This window comes from Mastomys coucha, unplaced genomic scaffold (genome assembly GCF_008632895.1).
Source record: "Mastomys coucha isolate ucsf_1 unplaced genomic scaffold, UCSF_Mcou_1 pScaffold15, whole genome shotgun sequence".
NCBI classification, from domain to species: Eukaryota; Metazoa; Chordata; class Mammalia; order Rodentia; family Muridae; genus Mastomys; species Mastomys coucha.
The window spans coordinates 115721502-115736289 of NW_022196897.1; the positions used below are offsets into that span (position 1 = coordinate 115721502).

Below are 14788 nucleotides of genomic sequence, written 5' to 3' on the forward strand. Positions count from 1 at the left end.
TATTTCATCTCTGCTACCCCAGACTCTAGGAGCCACTTTCCCAGACTCCTACATGCCAGTGGGACTTTAAGTTTTATCTTTCTGCTTCCCTGTCATGGTGATTCTGTCTCTCCTCTCTCCCCCCGGCCCTTTGCCAGGTCTCAAGAACACATTAAAAGCCCAGGCTGTTTCCAAGCTGACATCATCCTTCCTCCTTACTTTCTTGCGTGTTCTTTTTTTTTTTTAGATTTATTTTATTTATTTATTCTATGTGTATGAGTACACTGTAGCTGTATGGCCATGAGCCATCATGTGTGTGGCTGCTCTCCAGCTCACTCCTGCCCTGCTCGCTCCATCGTAATTCACTGTAGCTGTCTTCAGACGCACCAGAAGAGGGCGTCAGGGTAGTTGTGAGCCACCATGTGGTTTCTGGGATCCGAACTCAGGACCTTCAGCAGTCAGTGCTCTTACCCGCTGAGCCATCTCGCCAGCCCCCTTCTTACTTTCAAGACCTCACATTACTGAAGAAGGAATAGCCAACTGGTATACCAAGAGACTCAAGGCTGCTCACAGCCTTACAGCCTTATCCAGATCTCTGGGCTAAGAATGCATCCCGGTTGGGGAGCTGGATGAAGTTCCCTTTATCCTCGGTAGAAACAAGCATTTCTTTGGCTTTCTTCTTCCAGCTCTTTGAGATTGCTGACGGGTCTACCTAGTTGTCCCACCTAGTATGAAAACCTTAGGCTAGCTGTACATTGGCTTCCCTAGTCGTATCTTACCAGCTCTGAACATGCCATGTGCTGTGTCCTCACAGCTGATGCTCAGTCTGCACAGGAGACCTCAGCTCTAGCCTAAAACACCCTTCATTTTCATTGTTTTTACCAAGGCCAAACAGGATTCCTTGAATGAATGCTCCCCAGTCTAGTGTGTAGAATGTAGGTCAATGCCCCTCAAGTTGTTTTGCATTTACGAAAAAAAGCAACTCACTGCAAAAATATCACCAGATGATGCTCTTGACCTGTGCACACCCATTTTTAAATCTGTTTAGAACTATTCATTAGTAAACTTCAACTTTGCATTAATTTGTTTCGGAAGTTAAAAAGACATTTGATGCCCTAACCTCCAAAGCTCAGACATGCAGCACAATGCGCTGCCCCCTGGTTATTTGCCCTGCTGACTGTGTAGCTGATGGAGGCTGAGAGCTGCTGTCAACACTTCAAACAGCATCACACACTAGACTAGGAGCAGGTCAAAATTTGAAATCCAAAACATCATTTTTACCAAACACATGGCTTTTATACACTAGTTGAAAAAAAAGTCCAAAAACTCCTAAGTCAGTCCATTTTAAGATGAAGACCCTTTATCTATCCAAAACTGAATCTCAGATTCCTGTCCCTGTCTCATCTAAATACAAATGGAAACTCCGTTCTTCCATCTGTTAAGGTGAAAGGCCTTGAGTTTATACCGTCCCTATTTTTTTCTTCACCTCAATAATTCCAACCATAAACACTATCCGTTTACCTTCACAGACACCCAGACCCTGCTCCTGTCATCACCACCTCCACTGGGACTCATGCCATCATCTTGTTGGGAACTTTGCAGTGACCTCATCCATGGACCTTATTGTGTCCCTCAGCCTCCCCCATCCCTTCCCAGGACACTCTATCTCATAGGCATCCATCCCACTCACAGTGAAAGCAAGTGCCTCTCATGGTTCCCTAGCTCCTCTGAGTTCAGCTGTGAAGCTGGGTGGCTGCATCAGCCAGGTGTCTTCGGGAAACAGGAGCTACGGAGTGATTTGTTAGAAACAGCTCCAGCGAAGAGCAAAAGTGCAGGCTTCTAGAGCAGCTATCATGGCTATGGCTGAGACAGTGTTCAAGGAAGGGTACAGTTCCCCCATCCACCACCACCAAGCCTAGCTGGACAGGGAGGCCATGCCTCAATATAGAAGCCACTGTGGCATCTCCTTATCAGAACTTGCTACAAATCTGCCAGAGGAAATGACTGCTGAGAAAGCTCCCACAGACCCCGTGACACCACCCAAGTGTGTCAGAGGAAGATGCCCAGGGCTGGTGCCCACTGTGCACTACAAAAGCCCTCTTTCCTGCCAAATTTTGGTACCAGAGAAATCACCAAGGCTGCAAAGAGACAGTCTCTTCTAACAATGTCTCTCCAGCACCCTCTACTGACAAACCTAAACAACTGTCCTGAAAAAGAAGAAAAGGGGTGAGTGGATTTGGAGCTGACAGGAAACCTTCCAGCTGTTCTATAGCAAGACCAGTCTCTGTACTGAGTGGCAAGCTCTCTCCGCTTCCCTCAAACATACATGGCCTGTCCCCTAGCTTCCTACAGGCGTCTGTTCGTCTTGTTCTTCATGAAGAGGGCCCTTTCCAGTCACTCTAATGAAGCAGAACTGTATTCCAGACAGCCCGTCTCCTCCCGTGATTACCATGACTCAGCATCGCTCACTTACATAACCGTTCATTTTCCACTAAAACACAGACCCTCAGGTACAGGAGCTTGTTCTGTTCTATTCGCTCTTGTGCACCCAGGAGAGTTGACTAGAAATGGTATCTAGTACACACAGTAGGTGCTCAATAAATATATGTGGATAAATGCATTGTTTTACATTAGGGGCACATAGCAAGAGTGACAGATACCAGCCAGTGTCATCTGGATAGCAACACACTTCCCATGATGGCACTCCTCTTTAGATTGCCCCCAAGAGCCCTTGGCTGTCTTGCTCTTCAGTCCCTAAAGGCCTATGTACACACAGAAATGTATTCATGTCAGAAATATGCAGCACTCAGGATGCTGAAATAGGAAGATGAGTTTGAGACCAGTCTGAAAACAACCAACCAAAACAAGTTACAGCTAACTTAATTCCATCACAGATTAACACACACACATTCCCACACACATAGTCTCATTCCCTCATTCTCATTCTCTCCCTCTCTCCTCTTCCCTCCCCTCTCCTCTCCCCCTCCCTCTCTCTTCTCCTCTCTCCTCCCCTCTTCCTCTTCCTCTCTCTCTCTCCTCCCTCAAGGAGAACCAGGACTCAGATCAAGAATAAAGCATCACCAGTCCCCTGCATGTGCTGTGTCAAGATATCCAGTCCAGTGTCCTCTATTATAGAAGTTAGTTCTTATACTTGTGAACAGAATTTCATTGTTCACATGTTTTGAGTTTGGACTTTGACATCTGTTACTTGACAATTTGTAGAGAAGATTCAAACTTCCATGTGTTGTTACAGACCCACTGTGTAAGATGCTCCATTATACAAATATACAAGTTGTATTCAGGTACTGTCCAATTTGTGAATACAGCTTTGTATATATTCTCATGTGTCCTTTTGAAACTGTCAATATTGGGCATATATTTTAGTATGAAAATGCTAAATCACAGAATATGTGTATACTCAACTTTACTAAAAAACCCCCCACCTAAAACTGATTCTTAGTCTGTTAGTCTGACCCACTCCGTAATGAAGCAATGTTTACAGCCCTTAATAAGGAATTCTGACAAAGGGTGTGTTTTTCCTTTGATGTCCAGCTAAACACTGGTTTACTAAACAGAAACAATGATATAACATACACAAGAGTAACAACTCTGTAGCTAAATCTAAAACTACAGATCTGACTCCTAAAGCAAGGGAAAAAAGATGGAGAGACACAACCCTAATTCCTAGCATCCAGGCCCACACGCAGTGCAAGTCTTCCTCACAGAGCAATGCTGCCTCCTGGTGGATCCGGACCTTTCCAAGTTCATCATTTTAAATGCATTTGATTTTCAAAACTAGGTGATGTGCATATTTAAAAGTCTCTGAGTGATATTCAGTGTAAATTTTCCCTTTCATTTTGTTTCTCTTAAAGCAGGCTCTTCCCATAAGCAACTAGTTCCTGAGACAGATTACTGGTAGATGCACCTGGACTCAGCAATTTACTTCTTTCTAACGTTGGACTTTAAATCATAAATATTGCTAATAATTTGGAAAATTCAAAGTTTTTCCATACAATCTAAGTCATGACTGTCTGACTTGTGGTTATTAAAAAGAAACCAAGAATATGAATTCCCAAAGTGTTCCCACTCCTGTTTACCCAGTGGCCATCATTATAAAGACACAAATCTCCACAATCCTTTCCTCAACACGATAGATGAAATTAATTTCATAGTGCAAAATAACAATACATAATTTGCATACCAACTTTCAACTGCCACAGTAGACTTTTTTTCTTGATAATTACCAATTCTAAGGAGGACCTAGTAAACTGTCAGTTGTGTCTAACATGTAACAGGGTAAATAGACTCCAACTTTCAAGGTAATTAACTTTAATCAACTTTCTTGATAATTAAAATGTTTACATCCTTTGCCTCAAATTCCATTTAATTAGCTAAATATAGGGTAATATTTATGCAAGATTCAGCTATCTCATTGTTAGTGAAAAAAGTACATTAACTGTCCAATGGCAGAGAACTGATTAATAGTGGTACATCCCTCATCATTATGTTTAAAGATCTGAGGATGTTTTTGACAGCCTTGTAATCCCAGCTACTCAGGAAGTGGCAAGGGGGACTAAATTTAAGGTCTGTCTGAATTAAGTAAATTCAAAACTAAAGTGGGTAGCTTAGACATTGTCTCAATGTAAAGAGGGCTGAGGACATGGCTTCAGCAGGAGAGCAGTTACCAAGCATGGTCAAGATCCTTAGGTTCATCCCCAAGACTATAACAAAGAGAAGCTCTTTGTGGGCTGTTAAGATGGTTCAACAGGTCAAAGTGCTTGCCTGATGACCCTTTGATGTGAGACCAAGGAATCAAACATTCAAGCTGTCCTCTGACCTCTATGTGTACACCATGGTCCACTTTCACATATACATACTAAATTTAATATAATTTTACAAAACTAGGCTAAAGAGATGGTGCAGTGTTAACAGTACTGGCTGCTCTTGCAGAGGAGTTAGGTTCAGTTCCTAACATCAACAGTGATTCACAGGTGTGGCACCTTGTTCTGGCCTCTGAAGACACTGGGCAGGGAAAGTACACTTAGGAACATACAACAGCCAAGATACTCACACATAAATTATCTTTAATATAAAAAAAATATTTTTGACCATATAAAAAACAAAAAAACAGAACCAACACCCAGACAAGTGGCAAGCATTGGATGCTAGGACTCCATTTTCCTTCAAGTCACTTGATTTGCAAGTATTTTTCCCCTCTAAGCTGCTTCACATTGCTAGCATACTTTGGTACACTAAACTTCACAACTCTAAAGTCCCTGGCACCTATTTTTGCTGTTGTTGTTGCTTATGCTTTCAATGTCAAACCTAAAAACCCACCATCACAAATGATGTAGTGAATAATGATTTGTATTCCTTTAATCAGTCCATCTTTGTACCTTTTCTAGATTGTTGAGAATGGAGTGAGGTAGAGGTCTGCGGTCATTCCTGTCTCAACATTACTTGTTTGGGATGCTTTCTTTAATGACTGTCAAGCTTACCTCCCAAATCCAGGGCTTCTCTCTCAATTCCCATCTCTACTCACAGTCCGTGCCTAGATGCCACTCTTATGCTCTATCACAGCTTTGACATTTACCTAGACCTTAAACATCTAATTTTGAAGATTTGGGCTATTCAAGGCTCCCTGTGGCACACACAAAATTAGTATGTTTCTTTTAACTATTCCACTAGATTTAAAAGAATCAGATCCATTTAGGTGGTATAACTAGCTTAATAATCATGTTCCAACTCATGAACATAAAACATCTTTCCTCATTTCCTTTCACAATTCTTCCTTTTCAGAGACCTTAGACTTCTTTGCTGCCCATTCTTCTGGTTGCTATCTGTGATCACTAATCTTAGTTGTCAACTTGACTAACTTTACAGTTAACTAAACCCCAAGCATCTGGGTGCACCTGAGGCATTTTTTTTTCTTTTTCTTTTTCTTTTTTTTTTTTTTAGTTTTCCAAGACAAGAGTTTCTCTGTGTAGCCCTGGCTGTCCTGGAACTCACTCTGTAGACCAGGCTGGCCTTGAACTAAGAAATCCACCTGCCTCTGCCTCCCAAGTGCTGGGATTAAAGGTGTGAGCCACCACCACCCAGCAGGAAGATCCACCTTTAATCCAGATCTTCTGAAGTAAATATCCATCTTTAATCTGGGCCTTCTGCTGACAACCTATATAAGCACATGGAAGACAGGAACTTGCTCTTTGCCTTCTTACTCTTGCTGGCAAGAGAGCCACTTCCTTGGAATTGTGGTGAATACTGAAAACAGATACCCAGCCTTGAGGACTGAACTATTGAATTCTTGGACTTTCTTTGGGTAGACAGCCATTGTTGGACTAGTTGGATTGCAGTCTATAAGCCAGTCTAATAAACCCCTTTTATAATTCATTCTGTAAGCTCTGTTCTAGAGAACTCTAATTCACTATCCCAACTGAAATACTAATTTCCTTTTCAGATTGACACTGGTATAAACAGTAGCCACCCACAACCCCTCAAGAGCATTCTCATTTTTAGTGTTTGTTTCATAAAGATCTGCCTATCCAAGGATGTAACACTTAACAGCATATTTATTTCCTCAAACTGATAGGCAAAAAGCTTCATTCTGATTCACCTTTGCAATTTTCTTAGTCCAAACAGTAAAATATTAGTGGGAAACACCTAAAAGTAGGATTAGAATTTCCAAGCTAACCTTTTCTAACTATTAGGCACTCTAAAGACAAATGAATGTATCCAGTATATGTATAACAGTCTCTTAGTTTATTATAAACCAGCTTCATAGGCCACAGAAAAAAAGGACTATGTACAGCCTTTTGGGAAACAGGCAAGGAGCTGAGGAGGACCAAGATGAGTCTAGGGCCTGGGAGGGCACATTTCCCAGGGAGGGGGCCCTGAAAGGGAAACCAGACAATCCAGCGAGACTCCATGAACAGCATAACAAACAAACAGGTCTGTGGTAACCTGACCCTGGGGAATAGGGTCCAAGTCTCCTCGGAGCTACTGACAAAATGCTGTGCCAAGATCAAAGCAGACCTAAAGCAAGAGAAACAGGTTTTTAGTCAGTACCTAATCTATAACTCAAGCCCCCAACTTCCCGACTCTGCAAATAACTATCAAGTGACTACGGGGACATACAGTGTGCTAAGTTGGAGACACTCCTAGACTTGATGGAGCTATGTCTGAAAAAAACTACAAATTACATAAGACAAAACTGTCATAAAATTTGACCATTATTTATCTTAAGACCTACTGTGATGACTTCATGGAAAGAACACAGGGCTGGTAGGCAAGATGCCCTCTGGGGGAGACAGAGCCTCGCAACCTGGCTGGTTATAAAATGAGAGATCCATCTGCCTCCTGAGTGTTGGAATTAAAAGCATGAGCCACCATGCCCAGCAAGAGATACTCTTTAATTAGCCAAGGGCATCAGACAGTCTCTACTGTGATCTCAGACACTCGCATCTTACGTCAAGGGCTTCTGGGTTGAACAATGAACACACCTCTGTTCCACTAGGAAGGTAAGGCCAACCAGTTAAAAGCTTACCTCTCCTCAATACTTTCTGGACATAGCTGTCCTCCAAGAGCTCATTTTTGAGGCCTGAATTTGAGGCCCCAAAATCGATGTGGTCTAAAGCAAACCTCCAGTCCCTGCCCTAGTAAATTCTAGAAAAAGAAGCCAAACTCAGTGTTTTAGGCACTTACCTCGCATGCCTGGAGGAGGAGGTCGCATCCCAGGAGGGGGCATGCCCATTGGAGTTCCTCGGCCAGGTGGGATCCCCATTGGGGGACCCATGGGAGGCCTCATGCCAGGAGGTGGGCCCATCATACCTGAAAGAGAAAAAAGCTCAGGTGACTTTCTAAAAGATGGAAGGAAACATACAGAGCTATCTACGAAGTCAGAAGGCCTAGTCCATCCTCTCAGCCTCTACAAGCAAAGTGGCCTCTGAGCCAGAGTGGAGTTCCTAATGGTTCTTGTCCAGCTAGTTCCCAGTTCAGTCAGCCAGGCTGGATCTCAGAGTAATCCTGCTTAATTACACAAACTCATCATCAGTTTCAGTCAAGGATCTATTTCATCATGAATCCAGCTAAGGCATTTTGTGACTAGGTAGTACTAGTGTCCTTTGATGATGATACTCACCTGGAGGAGGGGCCCCTCGGCCCATAGGTGGAGGAGGGCCCCCACGACCAGGTGGGTACTGAGTTGGGGCTCCTGCAATACTGGCTGTGGCTGCAGCTGCAGCAGCTGCAACAGTGCCTCTTCCTTGTGGGGTCATCACCTAAGAAAACAAAGAGGTATTAAAGCACTATTCAGTACATCTTCCTACTTTCCCAAACTGCCCTGAGCATAAAGCTACAGCTCATGCCATCAAACTGTCATGTAAAAGTCATGTATCAGGAAGCCCGAATGCTCAATTTCCAGCCTCTTGGCCTGATATTAATACTAAGGGTTCCCAATCCAATTTAAGCACTTGTACTTTCAATTTAAACTGGTGACATGGAAAGAAAAATGTGACAGAGCATTCTGCTAAGTTCAGCTTACCTTTTGTAATACCTTTTGTACATCTCTTCACAGAGCCTGACAATCATGACTATAATGAGACTGGTCATTCTAGACTCTTCCCCAAGCTGTAGTCTCCCCTATCCCTTTGGCTACTAGAAACTGGTAATCCTCCTCCAATACCTCACCTGTTGGGATGGCCCTCCAACACCTCGGACTGGCCCAGCAAGTCCTGCAGGAGCCTGGGGCATGGGAACACCAGCCGGGATTCCTCTGCCAGCAGCCCTTCCAATGCCTGGCCCCCCAGCAGCTCCAGCAAGTGGCACTCGGGCAATGCCAGTCTGAAAAAAAAGAAAGATGCTTTAATGCTCAGTACCTTCAAGAATTCTAAGTACATTTGGAATAGCACTGCCTAAACCTCTCAGATCTATAAGGCATCTAAACAGCACTAACTATATATACCAACACCATTCCTTCTCCATGCAAGAACCTATCACCCCTTAAAAAAACTAGATCTTAAATCTAGAGAAGCCTGCCACTCAATACCTACATTCCTTCCCACAACAATAAAAGCCAGAGTCAAAGCTCAAGACTCAATTAGTAAACATAGCACTTGACCTGGCAACAGACACATACGTAAGTGACAGCGGCCAAATACACCTCTGATACACATTTACAAATGAGAAAGGCTATAATGTAAAATTTAAAATAACGAAATGAGTGAGATCAACTACTATGTACTCACTTGAGAGGCTACCTCAGAGTCATTAGCAGGACTTAAAGCAAGAGGGAACTGAAAATATTTGTAAAAATTACAAGGCAGGACAATATTTTTCATGTGTTACATACAAACCATGTGTGTGAATAAAAATAAACATGGGAGCTGAAGCTACTACAATTCTGTGGCAGAGTGCTTGCCCAGCACACATGACGGCCCGGGGTTCAACCCAAGCACGGCAAAAATTAAAAGATGTATACACACATAAATACAGGCTAAGAATATTCTCCTGGTTGGCAATGTCTTAAAGAGAAAACAATTTGGCTAGGTTCTTTTTAGAGAGCTCTATTTATAAACATAGTTGGTGTTTATAGAACCAAGAACATTTGAGATCAAATGTCAGGTTTACCATTTACTAGCTATGAAATCTTAGGTAAGCTAAAACTCAGTTTATTTCATCCATAAGGAGAGGATAACTTAAGAAGCAAACTAAAACCTCTTATTATGATTAAATAAAACACTAACATCCCCGAACCACAGGTAATAAAAATAACAAATACTAATGTTCTGTAACTACCAAACAAAGCATTCTTAAATTCTATTATTTGTAGCTGTTTTATTGTTTTTGTTTGAGACAGCCCTGAAATCATAATCACTTGCCTCTGCTGGGACTAAAGGCTTGCACCACAGTACCCAGCAGGACTGCTAATTATATTAAATTAATCTTTTGGAGATTATAGTTACAGTTGCCCCTTTCTTCACTAATTGTTGCATACTTATACAGAACTGCAAGTGACCAATATAGCCCTCAGGCAGCTCCCCTGATGGTTAGGATTCCTCTGGGGATAGGGGTCAAAGCCACGAATTCTAGCTTTCTCTCCACTCACTGGCAAGGTAGCTGTTTTATGATTTCATTTATTATCTGTAAAGGGGTGCACGGCCAGAGTACCTGACAGAGCCCGGCCCCCATGAGGGCCTTCCTTCGACAGGTATTCGAGAAGGACTTACATCTTTGGGAGGAGGTCCTTCTACTGTCATGGAGACCAGATTCTCCCCACGAAGCAATACCAGACCAAGGACTCGCTTCTCTTCCCTTTCTGCTTGTTTGGAGTTCTTTGGCCTAAAATTTAATTTTTTGGAAGGGTAAAAAAAAGGCAAGTATTAGATGGTAGGGAACAATTAGGTTTACCTGACCTGTCTAGGAACCACCGAGGTAGGCTGTATATTACATAATCTGACAAATGGCACATAAACTTTCTAAAACAGGTCTCCTGGACAGTATCCCAGGCTAAGTGATCTCATATAGAGATAGCTAACTGTTTTCTACCAAGCCAAGAAGATACAAAGACCAGGAAACAGGACAAGCAGCAAGAGAGGTCAGCACCGGCAAAGATACCCCCACAGCTAATGGCAAACCCTTTCCTGGCCATCTTAGCCATTACCATGAGAGGCAGGCCAAACAATTCTTTATCAAAAGTGAATGCCACTGGCCCCACACCCACGCAGTGTACAATTCAACCTCAAGGCCTACAATTTTCCCTTCGCCTTATGAGAAACAGAAGGAGTAAAGGGAAGAAATCGTGTGCGCTCTCTGACTCTCTCTGTCTCTGTCTCTCTCTCTCTCTCTCTCTCTCTCACACACACACACACACACACACACACACACACACACACACACACACACAGATGTTGACTTTTCACAGGATGACCTCACACCAGAGCCCACCCCAAACAAACCACCAGTCGATGAATGGGATGAGTGTGAACTAGGAAAACTAACTACAAGATGGGAGCAGGAAGCCATAAAGACGGAATATTCTGATTTTTAATAAGACATTTGGTTTTATTTTTCCTTAGCTTATACTGGCTTGTTAAATAAGCCTATATTGGCTTTCCATAATAGAAAAAAATAGGTAGTCAAGTTTTTCTCATTAACTTTATTTAAAAAACATTTTTCAACATTTTCTTTTAAACCAGAAAACCAGTTTTGTTTTTAAAATGGAAGTTCCACACTGATCTGCTCACCCTACTCTAATACCTATCAGGCACTCAGGCATCTCTGCATTTTTATTCTATACTTGATCTTGGGCCACAAAGAAAACAATCTCAAAAAGACCTTAAGGGAATTCAGTCAGTATATAATATGAATGCTGCATAGGACAAGAGTGTTTTAAGACAAGGCTCACCACCTGCTGAGCCTCAAGATGTCCTGAATATATAAAACAAGATTGAACTAGACCACTTTGTTTAACCGGCCTGAATTAGCTAGTAACTTACAGAATTGCAGCAAACCAGAAAATATCTCCATTTTTTTAGAAAATGCCAACAAAAATGACTGGCCCCAAACCCACATGGGGAGCAGAGCACTTACCCTGAAGAGGGTCAGAGGCTTCTTAAAGCAGTTTCAGACCAGGCCGCATTAGGAGAGCCCTTTAGGCTACAGCTTTACAAATAGGTAATGGGGCCAGAAAATCAAGCTCTCCCCCCTCACACACCTGTGGGGAGAACATGAGAGCCCTTTACCCCAGTACCCAGGGGCATGCAAAATCAGAGTAATTAAAAGCCTAGCAGCCCTCCTCACCAACTTCCACTTTGCTAGACTCAGAGTGCAAGGTTTGCTGGACTAAGGAAGATGTCTTAGTGGTCAATGGTCCCATAAGCAACCAAGAACACTGGGTGCATCACCATCCCAAACCCGGCCCACCCATCCCATCCATTTCCTCCTCAGTTCCTTCTCCCAGCCTACAGCCCTCTCCTTACTTGATCTTCCTGAACTCATCACAGTCACAGAGGATCAAATTCATGTGCTTGTCAAAGGCCTTGAAGGTCCCGATGAAGATGCGGCCATCTTGCAGGATGCACCTCATCCTGTAGTCAATGTGTTGCAGCATCTTGCTGCTCTTGCCCACCGTCTGTAAGGAAGAAAGGCATCAGGCAGGCTCAGCTCTTCTGCACGCACACACGTCTGGCCCTCCCAAGTCTTCCACCACACACTAAAGTCTCAACAATTTCCAGCTGTCTTCCAGTCTTTACCTAAGAATCTCTGTATCACCCAGCTTCAGCAGAGACTTCTGCCCAGTAACCTTCTAGTCCCTTAAAAAAATCATCTTCCCCCAGACTATAACGACTTTGCCTATGTTGTGTCTGCATCAGAAGACACAAACTCATCAAATCCATCCAAACTAAATGGCAGACTCAGTGCTATGAGTATCTAAATCCATCAAAACAACTAAGAACTGGAATTTGACTGGCACCAAAAATCCACTTGAGGAAAAGCTTATTACCTGAAAGTGAATCCGCTGGGAAAGCCAAGAATGGAGTCAAATCAAGAATTGGTTAGTGTGCCTCCAGGGCTTTGTGTTATAGGGTTAACTTTTCTGGGTAGTGTTAATTAGTTTAGATACTTAATACTCTTGATATATAACTTGTTACCCTTAATTTTTAATTAAGGCAACGAGTTTCTATCCTGACTTCCAATGTAGCTTTGCAAAAATAAAGGGGAGCCTATACACAGGTGAAGAGAGATACCTGTCTCTCTTAGAAACATATCGGCTTCCCACAAATCTAACTGGTATTATGCCACCCCTATCTACCCAAGTATCTTCTCTACCAGGAACTGCAACTCTGTTCACTCCTGTGAGCATTACCCAGCCTTAACCTAAGACTCAGATTGTAGTTTCTGCTTAATCACCTTAAATAACTCTGTTCTCAATCTGCATGCATCCGTCCACTTGCCTAGTAACAGCTAATACTTTATTGGATACTCCCAGTATATCCAGGCCCTTGCAAGAGATTATGTATTTCACTTGATCCTCAAAATTGGACCCAGTATCATTCATTTCTACTGGTAAAATAGGCTACTCTGGCTGAAGATTAAGTAAGGACTTGCCTCAAAGGGGGGAAAACAAAAAGATATCCTGTTTCACCACCTCGGGTTTCTTCAGCTACACAACTAGAATGTTTTAGAGACATTTGAGGTATTCATTACATTTGCTCTGTAGCCAAAACTAATAATCTCAAAATCAGGATCCTCTGCCTTCTGAGTACAGAAATTACAAATAGCAAACTGAGATTTCAAGCAACAGCCACTTTCCCCGACTGACTTTTAAAAACTTAAGGTCATTAAGCCTGCGAAAAATCTTGCAGCGGTATTTTACTACCAACAGGATTAAAGCAAGGCTGGGCCTTCAGCAAACCAGGCCCCTGGAAACTTCTCGCCATCTACTGCTTTGCTCTCGCAGTTCTCCTGTCTGCTAACTCTCCCTCCAGGGGTGGAGGCCCCTAAACGGATCACTTCGGAGTCAGCTCTGGACAGGGGCCCACCACCTCCTGGAGAAGGCGCTCTCGCCCCTCCCCCTGCTGTTACTTTTGCCTAACGCTAAGCTACCATAGTGAGTATTAGTAGGGTTGCCTGGCCAGAAACGGACCCAAGTGAGGACAGAACTTACTTCAGGGTGCAGTCCCAGCGCCTGACACACCCCAACATAAAAAGGATGAGCAGCAAGGTTGCGCTCTGCTTGCAAACACTCTCCTCTACCCTCCCGCTCCCTCCGCGGCTAGACTCCGCTTTCGGGCCGGGACCTCCGCTACTCATCCGTCTCGACCAGCGCTCCCCGGTCGGCCCGAGGCTCACGCCTGCTCCAAAAGCCCGGGCACACACTAACGCACAAGGTTAAGGCTACCGAGGCCCCGGGAGACGACCCCGGGTCGGCCTTCCCCTCTACCCGGGCGCAGCCTCTCGGCAAGTCCAGGCCTTCGGCGCTGGGACTAAGCGGCTTCCACCCTGACCTCCGCCACAGGCGGCTCGGCTCCAACCCACGGGCGCCGCCAGCTACCGCCCCACTCCGCACCCCCGAGCGCCCTGCGGCCAGCCCGCGCCTTCTCACCATGGTGGCGGCTCAGATGGCTCGGATTCCCGCCGGATTCGCTTCCACAGAGGCCTAGTCGCCAGCCAGCCGCTGGATTCCCGCCGCCGCCGCCACTAACGGAAATGCAGCTTGCAAAATGCCGCCGCTTGTGAAGCTACTTCCGGTCCGGCCTCAGCCCTGGAGTTCCGCTCTCTGGAAGCCAGTGAGGGGGCGGGGCTTTAGTATCAGCTGACCGCTTGTTTGGTCTTTTTGTTTTTGTTTTGTTTTGTTTTTGGTGGAGTTCCCCCCCCCCCATTTGTTTTGATTATATTGGGCTTTTCCTCCTCGTTTTTTATTTTTTTGCTTTGTTTTGGTTTTGGTGGAGTTTTGATCTTTTGGGGCTTTTCCTCCTCGTTTTGTTTTGCTTTAGACTGGGTCTCACTCGGTCTTGAGCTTCGGATCCTCCTACCCCACAACGTTCTTAGTACCAGATGCTGGCGTACACCATTAAACTTGGTGGCAAACATCAAACTGGAAGCCTTGGATCCTCAATAGGGCATATGCCTTTCCAGCTTAAGTCTCGACTGGAGTAGCTTGTTTTACACGCCGGTGTCGGGGAACCCCACTCCCACCCCGGTTTTCACCCAGCACTCTTGTGAATTCGCTCTAGGAAGCCACTGCTCTAGCTTGTCTCTTGCGGCATGGAATGTTCTTTACTCTTTGTAATTTGCTTTTGTCTCATCAGGA

General features: G+C 44.1%; 1 protein-coding gene across 1 annotated transcript; it reads right to left on the reverse strand.

The window, feature by feature from the left end:
- Positions 1–6717: 6717 nt before the first annotated feature.
- Positions 6718–14245, reverse strand: Snrpb (small nuclear ribonucleoprotein polypeptides B and B1). The gene is made up of 7 exons (XM_031371889.1): positions 14081–14245; positions 11955–12106; positions 10203–10314; positions 8665–8817; positions 8117–8255; positions 7681–7806; positions 6718–7011 (listed from the first exon to the last, which is right to left on the reverse strand). The coding sequence occupies exons 1-7, from the start codon at positions 14081–14083 to the stop codon at positions 7001–7003; spliced, it is 696 nt and encodes a 231-aa protein (XP_031227749.1). The 5' UTR covers positions 14084–14245; the 3' UTR covers positions 6718–7000.
- Between the last annotated feature and the right edge of the window lie 543 nt (positions 14246–14788).

What these genes read in the sequence shown, in the direction of transcription:
- Snrpb (XM_031371889.1), bottom strand. An exon ending in TTGGAGGGCCATCCCAACAG is followed by an intron (nt 8,256 to 8,664) that starts GTGAGGTATTGG and finishes TTGTTTTCTTAG; the next exon opens with GTGATGACCCCACAAGGAAG. An exon ending in CCGAGGGGCCCCTCCTCCAG is followed by an intron (nt 7,807 to 8,116) that starts GTGAGTATCATC and finishes TTTCTCTTTCAG; the next exon opens with GTATGATGGGCCCACCTCCT.